This window comes from Cryptosporidium muris, genomic scaffold (assembly GCF_000006515.1).
Source record: "Cryptosporidium muris RN66 scf_1106632353989 genomic scaffold, whole genome shotgun sequence".
Classification (NCBI taxonomy): domain Eukaryota; phylum Apicomplexa; class Conoidasida; order Eucoccidiorida; family Cryptosporidiidae; genus Cryptosporidium; species Cryptosporidium muris.
The window spans coordinates 224,248-249,383 of record NW_002196579.1 but is presented as its reverse complement, the minus strand read 5'-3'; the positions used below and the strand labels follow the sequence as shown (position 1 = coordinate 249,383).

The window sequence follows — 25,136 nt, the reverse complement described above, 5'->3', positions numbered from 1 at the left end:
AAAAATATGAATTAAAGTATATAAATTCCTGAATTACCCAACAATAAAAATTATTGGTAAAAAACTAGGTGGTATTTCACTATTTTGAATATTCCAATACCCCTTAGTAATTCAAGAACTTTTCATTTCTGGGTATGTTTATTGCAGCTGACAAATATAAGTCAGCGCCTAAGAAGTGTTATAGGACGACAGTCGGTATCTGCCATTTTGTATGGCAAATTAAGGAGTCAAAATTTGGTTGGTTATTTATGGATTTTGAGTATCGAGAGAGATTATTAGAAGCTGTATGGCCTCATATAGAGTCTTTTAATTGTTTCTTATTGACAGGATTAAGTAATATTGTAATAAATTTGCCATCTATTTATATAGATTCCGATTATGTTATAGATGACTGCGAGTTAAATGTTGGATATATCCCTAGAGAATATTTAAGAATTAAAGTAACTTGTATAAAAGTTGGTAAACCAATTTTTGGATCTACAGAGTCTTCTAATACGAAGATGTACCCATGCAGTGCTAGAAATGGTCACCTGAGTTATAGTGCACCCTTATGGATTGAATTTGAATGCTATAATTCGTCTTCAAAAAGTTCAGTCAGGCATAATTTATTTGCAGGTTCTATACCAATTATGGTTCGGAGCTTAGCATGCCACCTTTATAGTTTGAGTCCTAATGAATTGGTTGCAAATGGAGAAGATCCCAATGAAGTTGGTGGTTACTTTATAATTAATGGAAATGAGAGAGTTATTAGATATGTTATTCAACAAAGGTGTAATTATCCAGTTGGATTAAAAAGATCCAGATTTACAAGTAGGGATATTTTTGGAACAGAATATGCTATATTATTACGTTCATTAAGAAATGATGGGACATCTACTGCAAATTATTTGTATGGTACAACTGATAATCAGTGTGTATATCGTATATTATTAAATAGACAAGAATGGTTATTGCCATTTTGGAATGTTTTACTTGCTGTTGGTTCTATTTATGATGCAAAAACGTTGAGAAACAAGATTTTACAGTATTGCTGCAATACTCGGGATGAATATGACCCTCTTTATGGTGTCATAAATATGTTGACTATAGAATGGGGACTTGATAATTCAAGTGGTGTAGAAAATAGTGTAATACCACCATCTTATGATGGTGCATTTGGTGATATTGAAATTATTGAGAACAGGCATCTTCATAATTTAGGAAAGTTAGTTTGGGAAGGTGTAGTATTTTATTTACCTCCTGGGAGCTTATACCAGGATGCAGGAAGATTTATAATTGATAATCACATATTAGTTCATTTACCAGAGTGGAATGCAAAGCTTGAGTGTTTAATATTAATGTTTATAAAACTACTAAAGCTTCAATATGGACAAATTCGTGAAGAGTCTATAGATTCATTTGCATATCAAGAAATTCTATCTTCTGGTAATTTATATGCTTCTGTTCTTAAGGATGCAATTTTCAGTTTTCTTCAAAAGATTAGGATGATTTATATTACTGAAATAAGGAATAGGAATTCTTCAAAAAGTGAAAAAGAAGCAAGTGATGAGTTACCATTACCATATTCTTCTGCTGCTTTGGATCTTTTAAGGGATGATAGTTTTTTCAAGACTAGTTTGATTCGCAATATTTCTATGATACCTAAACGTATACAATACTTTATGGCAACTGGAAATATTAAGACAACTCAATTAGATCTTCAACAACTCTCTGGATGGACTGTTGTTGCAGATAGACTCAATTTTAATAGATTCTTATCTCACTTCAGAGCTGTTCATAGAGGTCAGTTTTTTACAACTATGAAGACAACAGATGTAAGGAAATTAATGGGAGAGACCTGGGGATTCTTATGTCCAGTACATACTCCTGATGGTGAACCTTGTGGTTTATTATTACATTTATCACAAGATACCATTCCAGTGACACAATTTGAGATTCAGAGTACACTTAAAAATTTGAGAGATTATTTAGTTGGGCAGAATATACCTTGTGATGATGGATTAGGAACTTTATCAATTCAATGGGGGAGTCTAAATTTAGATGATATATATGTTCCTGATTTGTCGAAATCAGTACCTGTTATGTTGGATGGGAGGGTTATGTTTCATATTCCAAAATTAAAATTTACATTCTGGCAGGAGAAGTTGAGGAATTTGAAGTGGAGTAAAACTCCTTCTATATTACCAGTACATACTGAAATAGCCTGTATACCACCTGATTGTGGAGTATTTAGTGGAATATTCATGTTTACAGCTCCTGGAAGGTTAGTAAGGCCAGTTTTACATTTAAAATCTAATAAAATTGATTGGATTGGACCTCTTGCTCAACCCTGGATGGATATAGGCGTAACCGAAGAAGAGACTCAAAAATCCATTAAACTATACAATCTACAAATGAAGCTTTTTGGATTATACAGAAATGACAATATCACATCTGATATAGAGACCACAGATAATATGGATAAAAATCAGATTGAAGAAATGATTAAAAAGGATTATACTCTTGGGTGTAATCCAGTAATGTATACTCACCAAGAACTTCATCCAAGCACTATTTTATCAATTACAGCGAGTTTAATCCCCTATGCTCATCATAATCAAAGTCCAAGAAATATGTATCAATGTCAAATGTTAAAACAAACTATGGGTACTCCATGTTATAGTTACCCGTATAGAACTGATAACAGGATGTATAGAATAATTACCCCTCAAAACCCTTTAGTTATAACTAAAGGATATGCTTCTTATGGATTTTCAGAATATCCAACAGGTACAAATGCTATTGTAGCTGTTATATCACATTCAGGCTACGATATGGAAGATGCTATGGTTTTGAATAAAGCATCTTATGAAAGAGGAATTTTTCATGCTTGTGTCTACAAAACAAAAATCTTGTTTGCAGCTCCTAATTCTGTCATAAAGAAGAGTGATGCTGAATCTTATAGATTTCATAATATTGGACCAGATGGGAAGTTAGTTATTAAGGAATTAGGGGCTGATGGATTACCTATGATTGGCCAAAAATTAGTTAAAGGATCTCCAATGTGTAGAGTTGAAAAATTGGGATCTGGAGGGGTCATCTCTAATGCTATAGTTCAAACTTACCATGATGATGAGGAAGCTTATGTTGAGAAGATAAATAGAGTTGGAAGTGGTTTGTCTACTGAATCACATTCAGATTCTACTTTAGGGGGATCTGGAGGACCTGGAGGATCTGAATATAGTTCTGGATATGGCGAAAAGATATCTTTAAAGCTTAGAATTGTAAGAAATCCAATGGTTGGGGACAAATTTGCTTCTAGGCATGGACAAAAAGGTATCTTATCAATGTTATGGCCTCATGAAAATATGCCTTTTGGTGAATCTGGAATAGTTCCTGATATTCTTTTTAATCCACATGGGTTTCCGTCTCGTATGACGGTTGGAATGTTGATTGAATGTATGGCTGGAAAAGCTGCATGTTTACATGGTGCATCTGCTTTAGATGCCACTCCCTTCCATCGAAATATAACGGACAAACAAACTATACTAGAGGATAAAGAAATGGGAATTGATTTATCTAAACAATCTACTGTAGATTACTTTGGAAAAGCCTTATTGAAAACTGGATTTCAGTACTTTGGTTGTGAACCTTTATTCAATGGAATGACTGGGACTGAAATGCCTTGTCATATATTTATGGGAGTTATATATTATCAGAGATTACGTCACATGGTTGCTGATAAGGCCCAAGTCCGTTCTACAGGTCCTATTGATGCATTAACTAGACAACCAGTTAAAGGACGCAAACGTCATGGTGGTATTCGATTTGGTGAGATGGAAAGAGACTCACTAATATCTTATGGAGTGAGTTCTATTATTGCAGATAGACTCCTAAAATGCTCGGATGAACATAAAGCTTATGTCTGCCCATATTGTGGATTAATTTTTTCTGCTATATTACCTAGAAAAACAACAAATTTCCAAAACAGATTGGCCACTACACTACCTCATGTTGCTATTTGTAAAGTTTGCAAAACTCCCTGTAGATTAATTACTTTACCTTATGTGTTTAGGTATTTATGTAATGAGCTAGCTACAATGAATATTGTTATTCGCCTTGAGTTAGAACAAGAAGATGTCCCAATTTCAATAAGAAGTATAAAAGATAAAAGTAGTTAAATTTCCTACTTTTCATAATATAATAGCTATAAATTTTCTATATTAATACTTACTAATCCAAAATTAATTTTATTATTTGAATAGAAGTAGATCATATTAGAAATAAATTAATGTATAATCTAGTTTCATAACTTTAGTGTCTTCCCAAACTTAAGGAATATATAAGGGTGTATCTTACTACCTGAATGTTGTCTCACTTCTTTGGAGACAAATATTAACAGATAAAATTCAGTTTATATCTGAAATTATAAGTATAAAACTTCACCCTTTATTGCACTAATTTAGACAAGATATTGATTTATGGCGCCAATTGTCTCCACTGTAGTACTAGTTGAAAATAACAAGAGGCTTTTAAGATTCCAAGTAGTAAAAGTTATATTAGTAGTTGATATTAACTCAAATAAATAAACTTTTTTATATAATGCCACCCAAAAAACAGACTCAAGAGGTCAAGATCTTGTTGGGACGTCCTAAAGGTAATCTAAAAATGGGTTTAGTAGGACTTCCTAATGTAGGCAAATCTACAACTTTCAATCTCCTATGCAAGCAAGCTGTACCAGCAGAGAATTTCCCTTTCTGTACAATTGAACCTCATGAAGCACGGATGAATGTACCTGATGAACGTTTTCGTACTTTATGCAGATATTTCAAGCCTAAGAGCGAAGTTCCAGCAACATTGACAATATTTGATATTGCAGGTCTGGTACCAGGAGCTCACAAAGGTGAAGGATTAGGAAATGCATTTCTATCTAATATACAAGCAGTAGATGGGATCTATCATGTTGTTCGAGCATTTGAGGGCGATGAAATTGTCCACACAGAAGGAGAAGTTAATCCAGTTAAAGATATTGAAACTATTAGTAATGAATTAAGAATGAAAGATTTAGAAAGAGTTGAAAAACTTATTGTTGAATTAGTTAGAATTACTAAGGATGGTACAGATAGGACTAAGAAGGAACAGTGTAACTCTCTGCAGATACTAAAGAACGTGTTAACATATCTAGAAGCAGGAAACTGGATCAGCAATAAGAGTGACTGGAAATCTAATGAAATTGAAGTACTGAATGAACACCAATTCCTTACTGCTAAGCCTGTTGTATATCTTGTAAATTTATCAGAAAAGGACTATATCCGACAAAGGAATAAATTTTTACCTAAAATAGCTGAATGGGTTAAAAATAATATTGATGGTTGCATCATTCCATATAGTGCTGAATTTGAGTCAAAACTTGTCGAGTTCACAACTGATAAAGAGAAAACTCAATATATCAAAGATGTGGGAGCATCTAAAAGTATGATAGATAAAATTATTAATACTGGTTACTCAGCTTTAAATCTTCTACACTACTTTACTGCTGGTGAGGATGAGGTGAAGTGTTGGACAATTAGGAATGGTACAAAGGCTCCTCAGGCTGCAGGAATTATTCATTCAGATTTTGAGAGAGGTTTTATTTGTGCCGAGGTGTACAAATATAATGACTTAATTGAACTTGGTTCAGAAGCAGCCATAAAGGCAGCTGGGAAATATATGCAGAAAGGAAAAGATTACATAGTTGAGGATGGAGACATTATATTTTTTAAATTTAATGTAACAAACACATCTAAGAAATGAATATAAGTATATAAGCATTAGTAATATAATTTTGTCTATTTATTACAAAATCCTAGCTATAGTGAATTTTAAGTTAGATATTTATTTGTTAAAATTTGCTGTGTAAAGTATTCAAAGTCCGAGACACTTATCGGTGATGTATTATTAGGCCCTTTAATTGTGCAGTTAGTAACCTCTTCAATGATCTCTTCATGTGCATAGATAACTTCAAATTCCTTTGAATTTGTTAACATTTGTGATAACTCTTCAACACTTGGGTATAACATCAAACTTTGCCTTTTAATCCTATCTATTAGCCATCTAGGTAATTGTTTGGGATTCAATTTTGTTGTGAAAATAATCATCAATCCATTCAATTTTGGAATTATTTCTTTATTCTGATTGTTATCTATAGATAAACTCTTACTTTCTAATTGTATCTCTTCTATTTTCAATACTGAATCCAGTATATATATAAGGGTAGAAGTAAGTTCTTGATGGATCTTAGCCCTAATATTATCATCGCTCCTAAATTCTATGACAGAGGAATCCCCAAGAATATCCTCAATGTCATCAAATACTAGTATACAAGGTCTCGTTAGGTATGCCTTTTCAAACAAACTACGTAAATTTCTTGTCGTTATTCCATGCAAAGAGTTAATAAGTTCAGTCATCTTACCAAGTATTAAATTAACCTTTGGATGGATAGAGGTGAGGCTTCTAACAAGGGTACTTTTACCACATCCAGGAGGACCCCAAAGTAACCAAGTAATTGGATAGGTTATCTTAGAATTTTCAGTTGAGAATTGGTCGACCATTAAATAAATTACTTGTTTCATATATTGTCGAAGTTCACATAATCCTATAAAATCTTTATCTATTGATATTTTACTCGAAATTAACATATCTAAAGATGAGCTGGCTTTCTTAGTAAGTCTTGATCTATTCAAGTGTTCAATATATTCTTTGATATCTTCAAATGTTATTTTTACCTTGTTTTGAGTTTGAAATATTTCAGAACAAATTAAACCTTTTAATATTGGCTGACCAATTTTTTTTCTTTTAACGTATGTTACAAGTTGTTGTGTTATTTCATAAACGTTTGACAAATTACAGTTCATCCCAAGTACGCTAGTAATAGCATTTAGTGCTTCACCTTCAATTTCAGTATCAAGTATTTCTTGAATAAATAGCCTCACATTAGAAATACTAGTATCCCAAGTCATTGGAATAACAATATCTAGGAGACCACTAAATATAAAGTCTGGTGGCTTAGAGAAAGGGAAAATCAATATTAAATAAACTTTTGGCCTGCTATACTGAATATTCCACCTTTCTATAAATCTCACTAGAATTCTTTCAATAGCTTCTTCCGTGTTATCAGATGGACCTTTAAAAGTACCTTTATTCAGTTGATCATCTGGATTCTTGTAGTTATTACCCCTCGATCTTGCTGATAGTTTAAAATGAATTCCGTCATATACTTCAAAAACAATAAATATAATGTCAAAAGCTTCACTTTCTTCAATTAAAGTGTGGATTTCATCCTGCAATCTCTCTTCTAAAGTTAATATCAGCCCACTAGGAACCATGAGACATTTCTTAGTTAAAGAAATCAAGGACAATTCTTCAATTCTACATTTCAATGGGCTATTGGAGATATATAATTTGTCGATTTCATCTTTAATTACATCTAGTATCAGCGGTTTGATAATATTTGATAATAAATCCTCAGTTTCTTTATATATACAAATCGAATTACAATCAAAAATAGATAAAGAAGAAATTTCAAAAGTACATTTAAGAAATCCACGCAATAACTTTAGTGTATAAGAGTTTAGTAAAGCTTTTGGCTCAGCCATTAAGTTTTTTACTTCTTAGTGATATCTTTTTATTAGTATATTGGAAGTAGTTGCAAAGAGACAGAAGACAGTGCATCACCGCATGACTTGATAATAAAGTTTTTGTAATATAGAACAAAATTTATAAAGTAATTTTGATCTAACTATATAATATTCTAATATGAATCGTGCCAGTATAAAGTCTCAATATTTAAATTTCATAAATTGTCAATATTATTTATATCTCACTATATCTTTTATTATTAGAACAAGTTAATCACTGGACATGATAAGATAATATATTTCATCAACATCACATGATAAAAAGGGATTAAGTGTAAGGACTCCCCTTATTTCTACAGGTTGAAAATACTTCTTTAATTTGTCTTTGTGTTGCACTACACTTGCAATATCTGCATCCAGAGTATTTCTAATGGCTGTAAAGGGATCCCAGTAGCTAACAAAAGATTCTAAACTAGGAGCATTTGAATAAGTGAGCCTCGCCACATTATTCATACTTGGTGAGACTAAATCCTGAGCTTTAGGAATATGAAATGTAAATAACCGTTGAATTTGGTTTGCAATATTATTCAATAATAATGCCAAAGCAGATGCATCATCGGGTGTCATTGACTCAGCTCGTGCAGAGACTGCCACCTGTAAGATTTGTTTAAGGATAACTTGGATTGTTTTATCTACAAGATATCCAAAGCACTTTAAATAAATATTCATTGCTAATGTACTAGAAAAAGTAGAAGCTAATTGTTTAAGACGTTGAATAGCAGAAATGGAGCTTGTTTCAGCCTCAATATATACATCGTCATATGACATTTGCCGAATATTTTCAACAGAGAGTCCTTTATCAATAAGGGATATTTCTATACACTTTACTTCAGCCTCAATTAAATTTGAAAATGCAGTCTCTTGTAATTTTCTTAAAGTTAAGATCATATCAACAAATGATCCTATTTGACCAAGTGGAGTAGGTAGTTTATTTCCATAAGTAAAAGGGAAAAGCACTAGATGATGAATAATATACGAGCAGTCTGTATAAAATGTTGCTGCAAATAGAGGATCACTCAGAAGCTTTGAGCTATGGAATGCAGGTCTTAGCATAATAAAAAGCATAACTAATTCACGGACCAAATAATATCCTTGCTTTGCAGCACCTGTACAATGCTTTTGATTATTCTGAATAGCTTCATCAAGTATTTGATGTAACTTTTGAACGAATAAATATGTAGAAGTAGTAATTCCACAAGATGGAAGTGACAAAAAACTCTCATTTGTTTCTTGGATTGAAGTTACAGCATTATCCATACATAGTCCACTTCCAACTATTGACATCTTACTTAGTAAGTCATTAGATTTATCTATAGGTTTACCACTTTGAACTCCACATTGTTTCAATAGATTTGTAAGTGATCCAATTTCTGTAGAATCATCTACTAAAACTATTGATATATCGTCCTTCATAATCCACTCTCTAGCTAGTGATAGAGCTTCAATTTTCTTTTCCTCGTACCTTGTAGTCTCTAATTGACCTACATAAGATGTAATAGTATTTTCATTAAGAGGAATTAACTGAAGAGAACGTGCATGAATTTCTAAATCTCTCAAAAGTTGTCCATCTCTAGAATTTGGGGTTACTAAACCATATAATAGACGACGACTAAGCCAGCTCCAGAGAGACTTTCCAAAAGAAGAGAGAATATGAATATTACCAGCTAGACAGTATTCTACTAAAAAGCTTAATATTGATGATATAACTGGTATCACATAATCATATACTGTTAAACTAGATGAAAGTTTGGTTTCACCTTTTTCCTGTGATGATACTTTATAGCTCCACTTATTCTCTGATACTTCTCTAGTTATCTCTGGAATAAGACAGTATTTACATTCGGAATCATTCGAAATCTTAATACATTTCTCAATAAGAGGATCCAAAATCTTATTTATACATAATCTACAGATGTGATCAATATGCTCATCTAATATTCCAACAGAAGATAAGGCATACCATATATCTTGAAGTTTCACACAAAACATTTCACCCTCTTTGTAGTAAAATGAATCTTCTGAATCTTGACAGCTATCTAAAGTTATATTTTGATTTAAACAATTACTTGGAAATGTAATTCTTACTGTAATTTCGTTATCTTTTACCACAAATATCTTCTTAAAAAGTTTTTCCACAGTACTAACTAATTTCCCACGTCGAAACAAGTACTCCATCATAATATCTTCAAATACATTGTCAAAAGAAGCTATATCTGTAAAATGTGTATTATTTTCCCCTACAATATTATTTTCATCAAGTGATATATCCTTAAGTTTATTATACGCATTGCAAAGAGTGTCTGCAGCCATATCAAATTCATTTTGAGCAAGATATATGTCAAATTCCGCAAATATTGATTGTAGCCAACTCATTACTTCAAAAACTGAACAAGCTGAATCCAGAGTATCTATTTCACTCTTTATCTTGCATATTTTAGCTTTCTCATCTACTTCTTGTGCGGAGTCTGTAGACTCCATCAAATTCTCTAATCTCAATTTTATATCCTTCAAGGTCCTAGTTGTACCACATATTTGATTATGTATATTATCAAGTTGTTGTGCTGATTTCACATAGTTAACATTCCTAATCTCGATACTGGATAAAATATTAGATTGAATTTCTTTTAATTCGCTTTTAATAATTTCCAAAGCACCTTCTAAATATTCTGATGTCACCGAATCCCCACCATATTCCAAATATGTCTTCAAGTTACTTTTAAGACGTTCCAATGTGCTCATTAGGACACCTCTCTTACTCTTGAAGATGAAAGGGTCCCTCCAGTTGCAGTACACCACCACCACCACCTATTTAACCTTGTATAGTGGGGTTTAAAATTGGCGCCACCTTGTCTGTTAGTTAAATCTAGTGACAAATTGACCGCCATTTATTATTTTTTTTTTCGTCTACTGCATCTTGGAAAATAAAAGTTAAATTTGTACGCTTTAAAATATTCGAGGCTTTTTTCTTACTGAAGAAACTGCTGGATTATTCTTGCATAAATGTTAGATGATGATGTTACGGAAAAAAATTCAATTAATGGATCTGAACAATTGAATGTCTATAATAGCTCAACTAGTAATAACTCAGATGAATCACCCAAGAAAAAAGAAGATAGCAATTCGGCGAATGAAGAGGAGACAGAAAATAGTGGAGTAGATAATGGGCGTGTAGATATCTCAAAAGGTGAGAAGATTGAATCTCCTAAGGAGATTTATCATATCCCTCGAAGGAGATCAAGAAGCCCCAGCACTGACAATAATGACAAGGAGGAGTCAAATACAGGTAGATCTATATCTCCACTTAGATCAGATGACTCCAGTAGAAAAAAGAGGAGACGAGGGTCTTCTGGTTGGGATGCTCCATTTAATCCTGATGTAAGCCAACTAATGCCCAATATGAAACAAGCAAATGTAGGCCAGATGATGGGGTCAAGTAATATTGCACCTAGACAAGTAACTCAAGGAGCTCGTATATATGTTGGTTCACTAGATTATTCGTTAAGCGAAGCAGATTTGAGACAAGTATTTGGTTCTTTTGGAACTATTGTTAATATTGACATGCCCCGTGAGGGAAATCGTTCAAAGGGATTTTGTTTTATTGAATATACAACTCAAGAATCTGCTGAGATGGCCTTAGCAACAATGAATAGATTTGTATTAAAGGGCAGACCAATAAAGGTTGGTAGACCAACGAATGCTATTGTATCAAATAATCAAAACAATAATAATTCAATGGGCAACCATACTGGTATGGTGGGAATGCCAGTATTACCTCCTGAAAATACAAATGCAAATATTCCACCACATCAAATTCCTCAAAATCCCCCTCAAAACCGTATATATATAGGTTCTGTACCTTATTCTTTTACTCCTGATGATCTTAGACATATCTTTAAGGCTTTTGGAGTAATTCTGAGTTGTCAATTAATACCCTCTGTAGAGAAACCTGGAACTCATCGTGGATATGGTTTTATTGAATTCGGAACACCAGATCAAGCCAAATTAGCTATTGAAACAATGAATGGCTTTGAAGTTGGAGGTAAACAGTTAAAGGTTAATGTTGCTACAGCATTGAAACCTTCAAATTCTATATCATCAAATCAGATCCCAATTGTTTCTCCAACATTACAAAATGTAATGTCTCAACAAATCCCACCCACATTAGCAATACCACCTACTATGGCAATACCCCCAGTACTATCTATGCCAAATGTCACTCCATTACCACCCAACTTATATCAACCACCCAATATCCCAGTACCTTATCCTGCAAATTCTTACCCAATTATTCCGAACTCAACATCAAACTCAAATGTGATTTTATTAACAAATATGATTGGACCTGAAGAAGTTGACGATGAATTAAAAGAGGAAGTGAAGATTGAATGTAGTAAATATGGGAAGGTTTATGATGTTCGTATACACATTTCAGATCATGTTTCTAAACCAAGTGATAGAGTAAGGATATTTGTAGTTTTTGAAACTAACACTATGGCTCAAATAGCTGTGCCGGCTCTTAATAATCGGTGGTTTGGTGGAAATCAAGTTTATTGTCGGTTATATAATACTGAAAGATTCTACTCATCATTTTATGATGATTAAATGTGTATATGATCCCTGTTAACAGTATCAGAACTGTTACTTAATTTCTTTTATAGGTGAAATATAACTTAGTTCTTTTATATTGTAAATTAAAAGTATTCTTTTATAAAGGAAATAAATGGAGGATATCTTATATAATGCAATATATATCCTAAAAAGTAGGACATAGAATATATACTTTATACTTTATGAATAAGGTAAAATCCTCTGTTAATGTATCAAGCTATATCATATTCACAATTACATTATATTATTGGAAGATTAAATTAATATGCTAAACTTAGTATGATATCTTTAATTAAATTCTTAACTAGTTTACTTTTAAGTACTTTTTCCTGAAGCATGAATACAAGAAAAGTCATTCATACATGTTATTTCAGGAACTATACTTTGTACTTGGTATATTTTCACTTTAGCATGTTATGCATGGTTTTAACTTTTCATGCTGATATTTATGTTGTATGGCCAATGTATTATAATATATTTACTTTGTTATTTAAGAAGTTAGGATATTTGAATATCAGTGAGTATTAAACTTACTTTATATAATGATCAGAGTTTATTCAAATATAGGAAATGGTTGTAAAATTTAAATTCATGCAGTTTGGTATTACGGTAAATTACAGAAAAGTATAGAGTTTATTATTCCATAGATACAGCTGGATCATAAAGATAATCGGTGAAGTATAATGAGATCTCAAAGATATATACTACTTTGTTCTGTTGTAATATTTAATTAAGTTATAAAACAGGTTTTTTCTAAATAAAATATTATACTTTATAAAATTCCGTCTCGTCTCATACAAAAAAACCGGTACTGACAGTATCGGATAGGGCAAGCCAGTGGGGAAAATACATACACTAAAAATTGAGGAAACAGACAGATAATAGTGCACACTTGAGTGTGGAAGAGTTTATTTTATCTTTACTTAAGAAACTGGGACACTTAGAGCATGAGCAAATAGTTTATTTTAATGCCCTTAAGTCTTATTGTAAGTAGGAGGGACACTCTTCAAATATCTGCATATTTTTAAAGCTGTGAGAAAGATAACTGCAAAATATAACAAATGGAGTTAGAAAACCCCTTTAATGTGGAAGAAAATATGAAGAAGAGAGTTACTAAAGTAGACTCTAATATTATACCTAGAAAGAGATCATACTTAAGTGAAACAGGATGGACTATTTTTGTTTTGAGCGATTTACTCAATACTAATGAAGTTTACTATGTGTCTTTTGCAGCAGGAAACCAATTTAAATATTTTAGGTCTTTAAATAGAAGACTTTATAATGGTTCTGATGTGTTTTGTAGTGAAAATACAATCAATAATAGTCTCCATTTATCATACATTACAGTTTCAACAGCCAGAGTTATATTTCAAAGTGAAATCCACAATTTGTATCGCCATTTAAACTCTGATAATTTGATACATGTCTTACAATCATTGGATTACTTGGGATATTTACCAATGATTGGAATTGATAAGACGGACTTGCAATACTTAGAAGATGATACTATTCAAGAAGAGTATGATGTAGACCAATTTTGGTCCTTACTAGCTAGAAAGTTAAGCTGTAGTGATTGGTTTAATTGTGAGACATCTAGCAATAGTAAACAGTTGCGTTTGGAACTCTTAAGGCTTTGTCCAAGAATTCAGAATGGTTACAAGATACTGTTTGAATTAGCTCAATATAAGCTGATGGAAGATGTTATTTTAACTAAGGAAGGAGGATATATCTTGCGAGAATTATTTCAACATCATAGTGAATTGTATAGTATTAAGATTGCAAATACAATATGTGAATATATAGGGACACAGTGGTCTCCTTCAGAAGCTAGAATTGAAGATTTCATTATGGGAGTAACTGGTGAAAATAATATCTTTGATTCTTTAGCAAATATATGGCAACCCACATTATGGCACATAAATGAAAGAAAAGTTATTCATCAATTCGCTCAAGATTCTCCACATACAATTAGTGGAGAAACTAACTCATACCCAATAGATGTTGAATTATATGCTGATCAAGATAGTGAAGGCTCTACTACTACTGTAAACTTCACAATGGAAACAGCTCCACCTAGTCCAGATGCTCCTCTAGTTAGTATAACATCTTTAGGTATTTTTGCATATCCAAAGATTCGTTGCACAGGATTATTTTGTTGTTTTGCTGCTAGAGCTAAATTTTATTATCAAAATGTATTTTTAGGAGAAGCTACTTTTGATCTGTCATCTGATGGAATTAAGGCCTTTTGTCCAGTGATGTCTGGGGGTCCAAATAAGACTGGATTATTAGTTACATGTAGAATTGATGAATATATAAATAAGAACCGCGATCAGCTTAAAGTGTTGCTTAATCAAGAGCATTTGGATGGATCAAATTCCAGTGAAACTTTAAGAGTATTGCAATCCTCTTTATTTTACCATTCTAGTATAGATCATATATCGGTTAATGATCTGCAAGTAGATGTAAAAATTCGTTTTTTTCCTTTAAGAACACTTAGTTTGTATCTTCTATACAAACGGAGTCTGGCAAATGACATTCAATTTGTAACAAGTTTTGCCTTCTCATTACAGCAAGATGTTGCAGAATGGCTTGGTACATATCTCACAAATCTATGGATTCAAATATCAAAACAAAAAGATCGTCTATTTTTGGAAAGTAGAAGTGAAGTTGTGGATTGTAAAAATCTCTCCAATTTTCAATATAAGAATCCTCAACACTCTTCAGCTTCGTGCTCTTCTACAACTATTTCTTCATCTCATTCAGGATCTATTGATATACTTTCTTATGGTACTAATTTAAGGAATCATCAGGATTTCTCTCCAGAAATGAGGAATGCTTTACTGAGAGAAGTGAAAAATTCTCCTAAGAGGCTTTATTCTGCTTCTATAAATGATGAAAATGGTACTAATACATGCTTTATAGATCCAATAGTAACTGGAATTTCACCATTTCCACTAATCTCTGCATGGTTCAAAGGGGTAGGTCGTCCTAGTGACACTTGGTGTATCCACAACATTCTTTCTGAACTCTTATGTGACGAACTTATAGCAAAACATTTTACCGATATACTGAGCTTAATTCAAACTTGTGACAATTGGATTGACGCTGAATCACTTGCAAATCTGAGAGATAGATTTATCCAGTTTATTAATAATAACAAACTACAGTCAATTGGAGGTCTTTTATTTGATTGGATTCGTCACATCCCAAAAAAATAAACTTGAGGATTACTTATAGATTAAAATATTAAATAAAAGTTTTTCTTAGTTAACAGATGAATATCTAAAAAAAAGTATTGGCTTGAACCTGAACATAAAAAAGTTACTAATCAATACTAAAATAGGATTTATGAGAATTAGGACACTAATTATAAATGCTTAAATACTCTTGATCTTTTTGAAATATCGAAATTCATTGATAATAAATTACTTACCAAACAATTTCTATAAAATTACACAATAAGACTTTAAGCAATATAACTTGAGAATAAAGTTATCAACTGAAGTATATAAATCCTTAATACCAGAAATTCAGTATGATTACAAGAAATAAGCTCAAATTACTAGATATAAAAGTAAGCTAAGTTTGAATATTTATAGGATTCATAGGTCAATTAGAAACTTAAATTATTTAATACCTAGTACTGAATACGACTAATTATTATTTCATTGTATTATATTACAATATAACGAAAATAAATGCTTATAAATATTTGTAAATTGATATTTCTTCTATGAAGAGAGATTATATCTCTAAGTATTTTAGCTCAAGATAAATCTAATACTAAATCCATTGCTCGGTCATCCGCTGTTATATTAATCATGCCATTACCATTAGTATCAGCTCCACTTTGGGCTGTTTCAGCTCTTGCAACACTTCGGCCTAGATTTTGTAACTTTTCTTGTAATATTTCAAGAGCCATTTCAATTATTTGCTCTGCTGGCATAGCTCCAGTTGATTCAACTACAAAGTGGAATTTATCAGGTTTTGTATCGACACGAATTAATGGTGGATTTATATAGCCTAAGTTTCTACAAGTATTTACACATTCATTACAAAATATACAATCTGAAGAGTTTAGAACTTCAATATCTGGGATATTTGTAGATTTTTCTACAGGCTTATCAAACATTCCAAATTCACTTTTAGATGCAGATAATCCAAATACATTCTTAGGACAAGAGTTAACAATTTCTCGACGGTGCTTTAAAGAAACATTGGTCATAGATGATTGATTAATACGAATATCAGCCTCATTTGTAAAAGTTGCAGTTGCAACAGGAATCCACTTCGCATGGAATTTACCAATACCTTTGGTTGCAGTCATTCGAGCTGTTAAACTTTGTCCTGGACCTAATTTAGCTATCAAAATACCTTCATTGTTTGGATCTGTAACATCTTCTTTTCTAGGTACTGGTAGTGGAATATTTGGTACTGGAAGTGTAGAGTATATATCTAAATGTGTTACATTCCTCACTGTAGGTCCTTCGCACTTCAAATCCAGTGTATAGTCAACACTACATTTATTACATCTTTCTTGACATCCACAGCGATCTTTAAAGTTGAAATCCCTAATCTGTCTACTGTCTATTGGAAGTAGACCTAGTCGATGCACTATAAATTCATCATGCAAAACTGAAGTATTATCTATAATTGTAACTAAGTCTATTGCAAGAGTTGGGATTTCAGCTAACATAATCCTTCGCAGAGCATTGGCCATACTAACATCCGTATTTGATAATATGAATTTTATTACTGAAGGTGAGAACTCAGTAATCTCTATATGAGGAGTACGAACTCCCTTCCCTATCATCTTAAGTATTCAGAAAAATCTTTCAATATGAACTTAATATACAGATATTTATAATAATAATAACCAACTTAGGATAGTCAACAAAGGTTCTCTTTCCTAGTTGTATACTTAATTAAAAATGACACCCTTACGATACCTCTAGGCGGCAAATATACGTGAACACAGACAACAGATCTAGAAATTAAGGAAAGCTAATTTGGGTGAGCTAAGTAATCTTTTTGTAAGAACTTCAACACCTGTATCAGTAATTAGTAGTGTATGCTCAAATTGAGCTGATCTTTTGCCATCTATAGTGACAGCAGTCCAGTTATCTGGCCAAGTAATATCTTCACAACGCCCTAGATTAATCATTGGTTCTATGGTAAATACATGGCCTGCTTTCATCACACCAATTGCTTTATTGTTCTTGTAATGTGGTACATTAGGATTACAATGAAACAGTGTACCAATTCCATGTCCACAATAGGTACGTACTACTGACATATTGTTTTTATCAGTTATCCTATTTATCACTCTCCCTATATCCCTGTACAATGTTCCTGGTTTACATATTTTAATTGCTTCATCAAGACATTTGTATGCTGTTCTCAGTAAATTAATTGAACTTTCATCAATCTTACCAACTGGGAAAGTTTCATTCAAATCTCCATGGACACCTTCATAGTATACCGTAATATCAACATTTACAATATCACCTTCCTCTAAAGGGCGATAATCGGGAATACCATGGCATATAACCTCATTAACAGATGTACAGCATGATTTAGGAAAGTTCCAATAGTTAAGTGGTGATGGATATCCACCTTTAGATATAATAAAGTTATGAATAGCTTCATCAATACTGTCAGTAGTAACTCCAGGTTTTATCATAGTTGCTGCAAGATCTAAAGCTTCTCTACCAATTAAACAGCATTTTCTTAGTGCATTAATCTGCTCTGGTGTTACTATGTCAATTTTAACATCTCTTTTCTTCTTTATCTCGCTGAAGGGACGACCTTGAATATCATCTGCATAATCAGGCTTCACAATATAATTAGGTACTTTTCTAAGTGGACTCAATGGATATGGACGCAGATCTCCAGTAAATCCTACATAATTTGCAAATTTCTTAATATGAGGACAGTAAATCCAAGTTCTTGGATCTTTTGGATTTATTGATTGATTGAGTAAGTTGTCATCTACCCCAATATTAGTATTAACTACTTCTCTATTGGTGACAACTTTATCAGTATCTACAGGTTTTATAGCATGCTTTAATTTATGTATGGGCCAATTCTGCCTAAAACAAGCTTGAGAACAAAAATATGATGGTTTTAAGTCTAATTTAATACATTGCGGGCATGCTAAAGAAGTTAGTAGATTTCTATTACAACCTTCACAAACATGGGACTTCTGTCCATTTGTCATATTTTTAGCTTTATAAATATGAATATATAGTTAATTAGCCTCTTTAGTAGAGTACTTATCAGATTTTCTTAAACTACTACAGTTGACAACAAATCATTACTATTTAAGTCTAAACTCCAATTAGACCGCCTTGTAGAAGCATCAAAAAAGTGTGCGGTATTTTCTTTCTATTACTAAATACAATAAACTAAAAAGTTTAAAGTTACTAGATATGTCTGGGGTAAGTTCAATTATCAGATAATTTTATCATAAGATCTTTTGAATTACTTTTTTTATTTACTACTTATCCTTTAGTTAGTGGCTGTTAATCCTAAACCCTTTCTTACAGGCCTAATTGAAAAGACAGTTATTGTTAGACTCAAATGGGGGAATATAGAATATAAGGGTACCTTAGAATCTTATGATGACTATATGAACTTTCTACTAAGAGATTGTGAGGAGTGGATTGATGGTACTGTGAAAGGGGCTCTAGGAACAGTATTTATACGCTGCAACAACATCTTATATATAAGAGAGAAAGATCCTCTAAAAGTAGAGAATAATGAAGTAAAGATGGCAGATTAATCAGATATAATCTGAAATTAATATCTAGTAATAGAAAAAGTACTAGCTATAACAATGTATAGTCTAATGATCTATAGGCTATTATAAAATGAATTAAAATCCATTTGCTCGCTTCCTTCCTGTATATTTTGAATCTGGCCTTACATTATGACCTTTTAATCTTTGTACTTTTTTCTTCTCAAGTATCCATTCTTTTGATTTCACCCTTACATTATCTTTCCCTCTACGACCTTTATTCTTTAAAATTCCTCTTGACCTAGGTTCATGTCTAATAGTATTGTACTGTTTTTCATCCTCATTAGTTAAGTTTGGTTTTAAATCTTGAATGTTTGGATTAAATCCAGCCCATAAACACAAGAAGTACTTTTTTGCCTTTGTTGAGTTGGGAAAATCAACTAGTAGCCCACCTCCAAAACCACACTTTAGAGCAGCAGAAGTTATCATCTCTACTTGTGATGATGAATCAGGATAAAATTGAAAGATAGCTCTTGAACCTCTATTTAGTGATATAAAAAGCCATTGAAAAAAGATAAGTAATCTCTGGTAGGGTTCGTGTTCTTTGGAGTCTGCATTACAAAGCCATTGAATAGCTGATATACTTATTGCTCCATCAAATACCCCCGGTCTAAATCTAATATCCTCACCCATATCAGCTAATAGGGCATCTCCAGAGGATTCAGAGTCAGGTTCATATATATCTAGCATATTAAGCATATTTCTACTAATGTCAATACCAATCCAATAATGTCCATACTCTTCCAATACTGAACCACTGATTCCAGTACCACATCCTATATCTAAAATCATACAAGGTTTTTGAGGTAATAATAGTAATTCAATTGCCCTTTCAGACATTCTAGTTTGTATTTCAAGAATTCTACTGCAACTAGCATATTTTTTAGCTTCTCTATCATTATAAAACTGAAGATATAAATAGTTAAAGATTATACACATGTTAATTCAGAAACATAACTTACCACATCAGGAGGTGCCTGTATCTCAGGTCTAACCATTTATATGTCAATACTTTATATTAAAAATTATTGTAAACTAGTGGAGAATACTTACAGCTAACTTCTAAGTTACTTTTTGACCCGTATAACATGGCGCTAATAATTTATAACCTATTTTATTGTACTAACCAAGCTGACCACTAAATTCCTAGATAAAAGAGGTAATTATTTGATATTTATTATTTGTTTACTGTGTATAGCTGGTACTAGAATCTGTTAATATTATACTTTAAATGTGTAAGGTAGAAAGTAAATCCAATTTAGGTGAAGCTTACAACAATATTGCCAGACTATTTGAGACAGTTTCCAAAGAATCAACCACTGAAGCTATTAATTGCATACATTCAATAATTAAAGATCCATGTGATAAATTATCCCTTGAATATCACTTATTAGAATATAGAGATGGAAATGGAAGGAATGTTTGTCATTTTGTGTGTTCTGCAAGTAGAAGTGATACTCTTAGAGCTCTATTAAAATTAGCACCGAAGTTGGTTAATTCGCTTGATGGAAGTGAAGAAAGTCCACTTTTCCTTTCAGTAAGGGCTGAAGATATTGAATGTATTAATATTTTATTAGAAAATGGAGCTGATGTCTCACTTTTAAATAATAAAAATTGCAATGTTCTTCATTATGCTTGTGAAACCTCAAATTATGAAGTTCTTGGTATACTTTTATCGAGTTATAATATACAGCAGTATTCATGTGTTGATTTAATAAATCAATGTAGTCCTGAATTTGGTACACCACTCCAATGGGCATGTATGAGGAATAATTTAAAGATAGCAAAATTCCTTCTGTTACTAGGAGCAAATCCAAATATATACCCAGTTGGCCGAAGTATACCTCCATGCTTAATACTCGCTAGTAGTTTAGGAAATATTGATATGGTTGAAACTCTTATTAATTCAGGTGCATTAGTCAAGCTGGCTATTGATTCTGAGGGATATACAGCTTTATACTGTGCTGTAGAAGCAAATAACTTTGATTTAATTAAATTATTAGTTCATTATTCAAAAGAACAACAATTTGATATATTTTCTGTGTCAGTAAATGGGAAAGATATATATATATATGCTCAAGAACAAAATTGTTCATATGAAATTCTTGAATACTTGGAAAATTTTGTATCTAACAATGAAAATGTAACTTCAGCCACACAATGTTTGTTAAATACTAGCCAAGAGATGATCTCTGATAAAGTGGCTTCAAATAAGTCAGATGACGAGAATCTAGAAGAACATAATATATTGGAAAGCAATATAGATGAAGACAACTTAGATTCAGATATTGTATATGATGAAGAAGAAGCTAAAAAAATAAAAAGTGAGGGTAATTTGGCATTTTCATTGTGTGACTATAATTCTGCTATTCAAGCTTATACAGATGCTCTAAACTTACTTAAAAGAAAAGTCGAGTTATTATCAAAAGAAGGAATAGATCTTAAGTCCAGTTTACTCTCAAATCGTTGTTGGGCGTATATCCAAGTTAAAGAATATAACAAAGCTTTATTAGATGCAAAGAGTTGTATCAAAGTTAAACCAGACTGGAGTAAAGGATACTTTAGATTATCTCAAGCTTATCAGCACCTTAATGACATTGAAAATCAAGCATATAGTTTGTGGGATGCTGTTATTCATGAAGTTGATTCCCTTGAGACTAAACAACAATACTTAACCATTTTGAAGAGTTTAATTGACAAGAGAAAAAATATATTTGCTATTTATCCTAGGGAACAAATATAGTTATTATTGCAACTTTGCTAACTTTATATAGTTGTTATATTATTTGAGTAGTTATATTTAGGATATTTTTAAATAATTTTAAGTTAATGTCTGCCTACAAAACACCGAATTTTTGCATACCGGTATTTACATGTGAACTTCCTGACTTAAAAAGAAATTACGTGGGGTGTCCTACATTTAACTTATAGATTTTAACTAAAATTTTACTGATGGATAGAATTATAGTATAATAAGTAGATATTTGCTATTTTAAGTTTTCAATATGAGGAGTTTGAACAGTTTAAATGATATGAATACCCTGTTGTAATATGGACTTCAAAAAGGGAAAAATAAAAAAAAAGTTCTTAACGTAAAGATACCTGTAAACACATTTACTTTATATTAAATGGAAAAGCTGAAACAATAGAAGTTTGATTAAAAACTCCTTTTGTTGTATATTCAAGATTTAACGTAGGAAAATTTAGTATTTACTTTCCAGAACAAGATATTAAAATATTATTTTCTGGAGATAGAATATTAAAGGTATATTTAACTTAATTATTAAGGTAATAAATATTCAATTTAAAACTAATTGTAACTGAAAAATATACTGGAAGAAATAAAATTTCAAAGAATATAGATAGAAATCAATTAGGGCTTACTAAAAAAGACAACTTTTAATGATGAAAAATTAAAAGAATCCTCTACCAATAATAAAACAAAAACATCTCCTAGAAAATCTAATTTATGTAATTTTTTAAGCTTGATTTCACTAAGATCAATTTATGTTAATAAATTTGAAATAATTTGTACGAAAAAAGTTTAAAATATACGGAAACTCCAAAAGTGAGTCCACCAATTAAGCGATATAATGATAGAATTAGTGCAAAATACAAGAATAAATATACAAGTGAAATTTTAGATTGCTAAATGGACTTAGAGAAAAAGAAAAAAATATTTGAATATATACCTAAACATGCATAAAAAAGAATTTGACCAATATAGATATAAAATTAAATAATCAACAGATAAAGGCAATTAATATGGTAAGATCTGGTAAAGATATTTTTGTAACAGGTGGAGCTGGAACTGAGAAATCATTTCTTTTACAATATATTGTACCATTACAGGATAAGGAAAAGATGGCACTTACAGCTCAACTGGATTAGCAGCTAGCCTGATAAATGGAATAACTATCCATAATTTTGCAGGTATTAAGTTGAACACAAGTTATGAAAATTATGGAGATTATAACTACTTTAAGGATATTATTAAGAAATCTATTAAAGATTTGGATGTTTTAAAACTGGTGGAATAAAATACGAATATTATTCATTAATGAAATATCAATGATAGATGCATATACTTTTGATATAACTAATGTAATTACCAAGGGTTATAGAGAGTATAGTAAATCATTTGGAGAAATACAGGTAGTTTTATTCGGTGATTTTTTGCAATTGTCCCAGTTAGAACCAATAAGTATTTGAATAAAAACCCTGTTAGCTCAGCAATAGACCCATTTTATGTATTTGAATATCTAATTTGGAAAAGAACAATCGATAAGATGATAGAGTTAACTGAAGTGTACCATAGAAAAAAACTGAAAGTAGCTATTTTGAAGTCTTGAATAATATCATGTTTAGGATTATTTCTGAAAAAAAAGTAAAAATATACTTTCTCAGAGTATAATAATGAGTGGGGAAACTAAAAAGTAATACTAGTAGTTTTAATTTAGAATACAATATCTTAAGTTCAAATAATTGTGATACATTCATACTAATGCTACTTTGTTGTGATGTAGGTTCTATTAATGAAGATAAATCGAATTAACTTCCTGGAGAATCTGTTGAATTTAAAGCAAAGGATAAAATTTATAATTCTAATGGAAGATTATTTACAGAAATAATATCAATTATATCAAATGAAATATCTCACTTGACATACTCTACAAAAAAAAAAAGAAAAAATTATTACTTAAAAAAGGAGCAAGAATTATGCTTATTAAAATAATTGATATGTCAAGTCAATTAGTTAATGAACTTTGTATAACAATAGAATCACTTAACTCTTTATTAAAGTATCCAAAAATAAGATTTGCTAATGGCACTATTAAAATTATAACTCCAACTAAGTTTACTATAACTTTAAAAAAATATTAGCAACAAGAATGCAACTACCTCTAACATTAGTATGAACAATATCGATATATAAATCATAGAATTGATCACTAGATTATGTTCAAGTTTTTGTTGGATAAAATGTTTGAAGAGAAACAGATATATGCAGCATTAAGCCATGGAAAATCAATTGATTACTATTAGTGAAATTACTAATACTGATGACATTTGCAACTACCTTAAAGTTAGTAAAAAGTGTCTTGAATATTATAAATATATTACAAAAATAGATCAATCAAAAATTTATAAACAAAATAAATAATAAGATTATTAATATAGACACAATAATTTAATTTGCAATATATATCAATCTTCACTTTTTTTCAGATATAATTTATGTTAGCTTTTTAATTGCTTCAAATCTATGACTATACCATTCTTTTCCTATATTTGGAAATGGGTCTAGTATATTATTCATCAAATCTTTTATACTTAATGTAGTTGAATCGTACATAGCTTCAGGTTTGAACAGCCATAAATCTGGAGTAGTGTACATCTTATCTGGTGTATAAAATAATTGCTTTCTTCCTTGTGGTTTAGATGTGAATTGTCTTTGTTTAAATAATATATGGAAGTGCTTTATATCTGTTCCTAATCCATCCAATAAATTATTAATCCGCCTCTCACTTGCTTGAACTCTTTGGAAAATAATAGATGACTTAACTACAGTATTCTACAGTAATCAAGTATTATTTCATTTATTTCAAAAATTCCATTTTATTGTACTTGGTTTAATATAAAGTAGTCAACTTTAATATTCTTACCTGGTTAGATTGGGCATGTATTTCTGGTCTTGCAACAAAAGATTTCTTTTCTTTAAGTACAACTTTTGAGTCTTCATCACTATCTAATCCAGTCTCATAGTTCCAGATATCATTATCACTGAAAATTTGTTTTCAATAGAATTCCCAGATAAATTAGATGAATAGTCCCCTTGTAAATCTCAATACTAATTTAAATCTATTCTAACTTACTCTATCCTGTCTACTGTACAGGTAATACTATTTTGCAGCATTTATAGTGTATATTTCATTCATTCAACTTACTTAAAACAGCTCACTGTGTAAACTCTCCATTACTTCCCAATGTCTTACATGATACAGCACACGGTCTCCATGTCTAGTCTTTACTGCTATTATGACATTTTGTATATCAAGTAAAAATAAGGAAAA

General features: G+C 31.3%; 12 protein-coding genes across 12 annotated transcripts, besides 4 other annotated features; 6 read left to right on the top strand and 6 right to left on the bottom strand.

Annotated features, from left to right (window-relative positions):
* Window positions 1-27: part of a sequence feature (AT_rich) that runs on past the window's edge.
* A 107-nt stretch (window positions 28-134) lies between these two features.
* On the top strand, window positions 135-4,160 carry CMU_029570 (DNA-directed RNA polymerase, beta subunit family protein; the record flags this gene model as incomplete). Its single annotated transcript, XM_002142195.1, has 1 exon — window positions 135-4,160. The coding sequence occupies one exon, from the start codon at window positions 135-137 to the stop codon at window positions 4,158-4,160; it is 4,026 nt and encodes a 1,341-aa protein (XP_002142231.1).
* A 421-nt stretch (window positions 4,161-4,581) lies between these two features.
* Window positions 4,582-5,772, top strand: CMU_029560 (GTP-binding protein, putative; the record flags this gene model as incomplete). The annotated part of the gene is made up of 1 exon (XM_002142194.1): window positions 4,582-5,772. The coding sequence occupies one exon, from the start codon at window positions 4,582-4,584 to the stop codon at window positions 5,770-5,772; it is 1,191 nt and encodes a 396-aa protein (XP_002142230.1).
* Window positions 5,728-5,748: a sequence feature (AT_rich).
* Window positions 5,773-5,840: 68 nt separating the features above from the next.
* CMU_029550 (ATPase, AAA family protein) lies at window positions 5,841-7,613 on the bottom strand (the record flags this gene model as incomplete). Its single annotated transcript, XM_002142193.1, has 1 exon — window positions 5,841-7,613. One exon carries the CDS (start codon window positions 7,611-7,613, stop codon window positions 5,841-5,843), a length of 1,773 nt encoding a protein of 590 aa, XP_002142229.1.
* A 252-nt stretch (window positions 7,614-7,865) lies between these two features.
* Window positions 7,866-10,394, bottom strand: CMU_029540 (uncharacterized protein; the record flags this gene model as incomplete). The annotated part of the gene is made up of 1 exon (XM_002142192.1): window positions 7,866-10,394. One exon carries the CDS (start codon window positions 10,392-10,394, stop codon window positions 7,866-7,868), a length of 2,529 nt encoding a protein of 842 aa, XP_002142228.1.
* Window positions 10,395-10,655: 261 nt separating this feature from the next.
* On the top strand, window positions 10,656-12,257 carry CMU_029530 (RNA recognition motif. family protein; the record flags this gene model as incomplete). Its single annotated transcript, XM_002142191.1, has 1 exon — window positions 10,656-12,257. One exon carries the CDS (start codon window positions 10,656-10,658, stop codon window positions 12,255-12,257), a length of 1,602 nt encoding a protein of 533 aa, XP_002142227.1.
* Window positions 12,258-13,017: 760 nt separating this feature from the next.
* Window positions 13,018-13,045: a sequence feature (AT_rich).
* Window positions 13,046-13,324: 279 nt separating this feature from the next.
* On the top strand, window positions 13,325-15,481 carry CMU_029520 (uncharacterized protein; the record flags this gene model as incomplete). Its single annotated transcript, XM_002142190.1, has 1 exon — window positions 13,325-15,481. One exon carries the CDS (start codon window positions 13,325-13,327, stop codon window positions 15,479-15,481), a length of 2,157 nt encoding a protein of 718 aa, XP_002142226.1.
* Window positions 15,482-16,029: 548 nt separating this feature from the next.
* CMU_029510 (DNA-directed RNA polymerase II subunit RPB3, putative) lies at window positions 16,030-17,076 on the bottom strand (the record flags this gene model as incomplete). Its single annotated transcript, XM_002142189.1, has 1 exon — window positions 16,030-17,076. The coding sequence occupies one exon, from the start codon at window positions 17,074-17,076 to the stop codon at window positions 16,030-16,032; it is 1,047 nt and encodes a 348-aa protein (XP_002142225.1).
* Window positions 17,077-17,250: 174 nt separating this feature from the next.
* CMU_029500 (methionine aminopeptidase, type I family protein) lies at window positions 17,251-18,483 on the bottom strand (the record flags this gene model as incomplete). The annotated part of the gene is made up of 1 exon (XM_002142188.1): window positions 17,251-18,483. One exon carries the CDS (start codon window positions 18,481-18,483, stop codon window positions 17,251-17,253), a length of 1,233 nt encoding a protein of 410 aa, XP_002142224.1.
* Window positions 18,484-18,694: 211 nt separating this feature from the next.
* CMU_029490 (LSM domain-containing protein) lies at window positions 18,695-19,047 on the top strand (the record flags this gene model as incomplete). The annotated part of the gene is made up of 2 exons (XM_002142187.1): window positions 18,695-18,703; window positions 18,778-19,047. 2 exons carry the CDS (start codon window positions 18,695-18,697, stop codon window positions 19,045-19,047), a joined length of 279 nt encoding a protein of 92 aa, XP_002142223.1.
* Window positions 19,048-19,140: 93 nt separating this feature from the next.
* On the bottom strand, window positions 19,141-20,060 carry CMU_029480 (uncharacterized protein; the record flags this gene model as incomplete). Its single annotated transcript, XM_002142186.1, has 2 exons — window positions 19,141-19,968; window positions 20,025-20,060. 2 exons carry the CDS (start codon window positions 20,058-20,060, stop codon window positions 19,141-19,143), a joined length of 864 nt encoding a protein of 287 aa, XP_002142222.1.
* A 233-nt stretch (window positions 20,061-20,293) lies between these two features.
* On the top strand, window positions 20,294-21,805 carry CMU_029470 (uncharacterized protein; the record flags this gene model as incomplete). The annotated part of the gene is made up of 1 exon (XM_002142185.1): window positions 20,294-21,805. The coding sequence occupies one exon, from the start codon at window positions 20,294-20,296 to the stop codon at window positions 21,803-21,805; it is 1,512 nt and encodes a 503-aa protein (XP_002142221.1).
* Window positions 21,806-24,167: 2,362 nt separating this feature from the next.
* Window positions 24,168-24,242: a sequence feature (AT_rich).
* A 56-nt stretch (window positions 24,243-24,298) lies between these two features.
* On the bottom strand, window positions 24,299-24,979 carry CMU_029460 (uncharacterized protein; the record flags this gene model as incomplete). The annotated part of the gene is made up of 3 exons (XM_002142184.1): window positions 24,299-24,637; window positions 24,729-24,846; window positions 24,939-24,979. The coding sequence occupies 3 exons, from the start codon at window positions 24,977-24,979 to the stop codon at window positions 24,299-24,301; spliced, it is 498 nt and encodes a 165-aa protein (XP_002142220.1).
* Window positions 24,980-25,136: the final 157 nt, after the last annotated feature.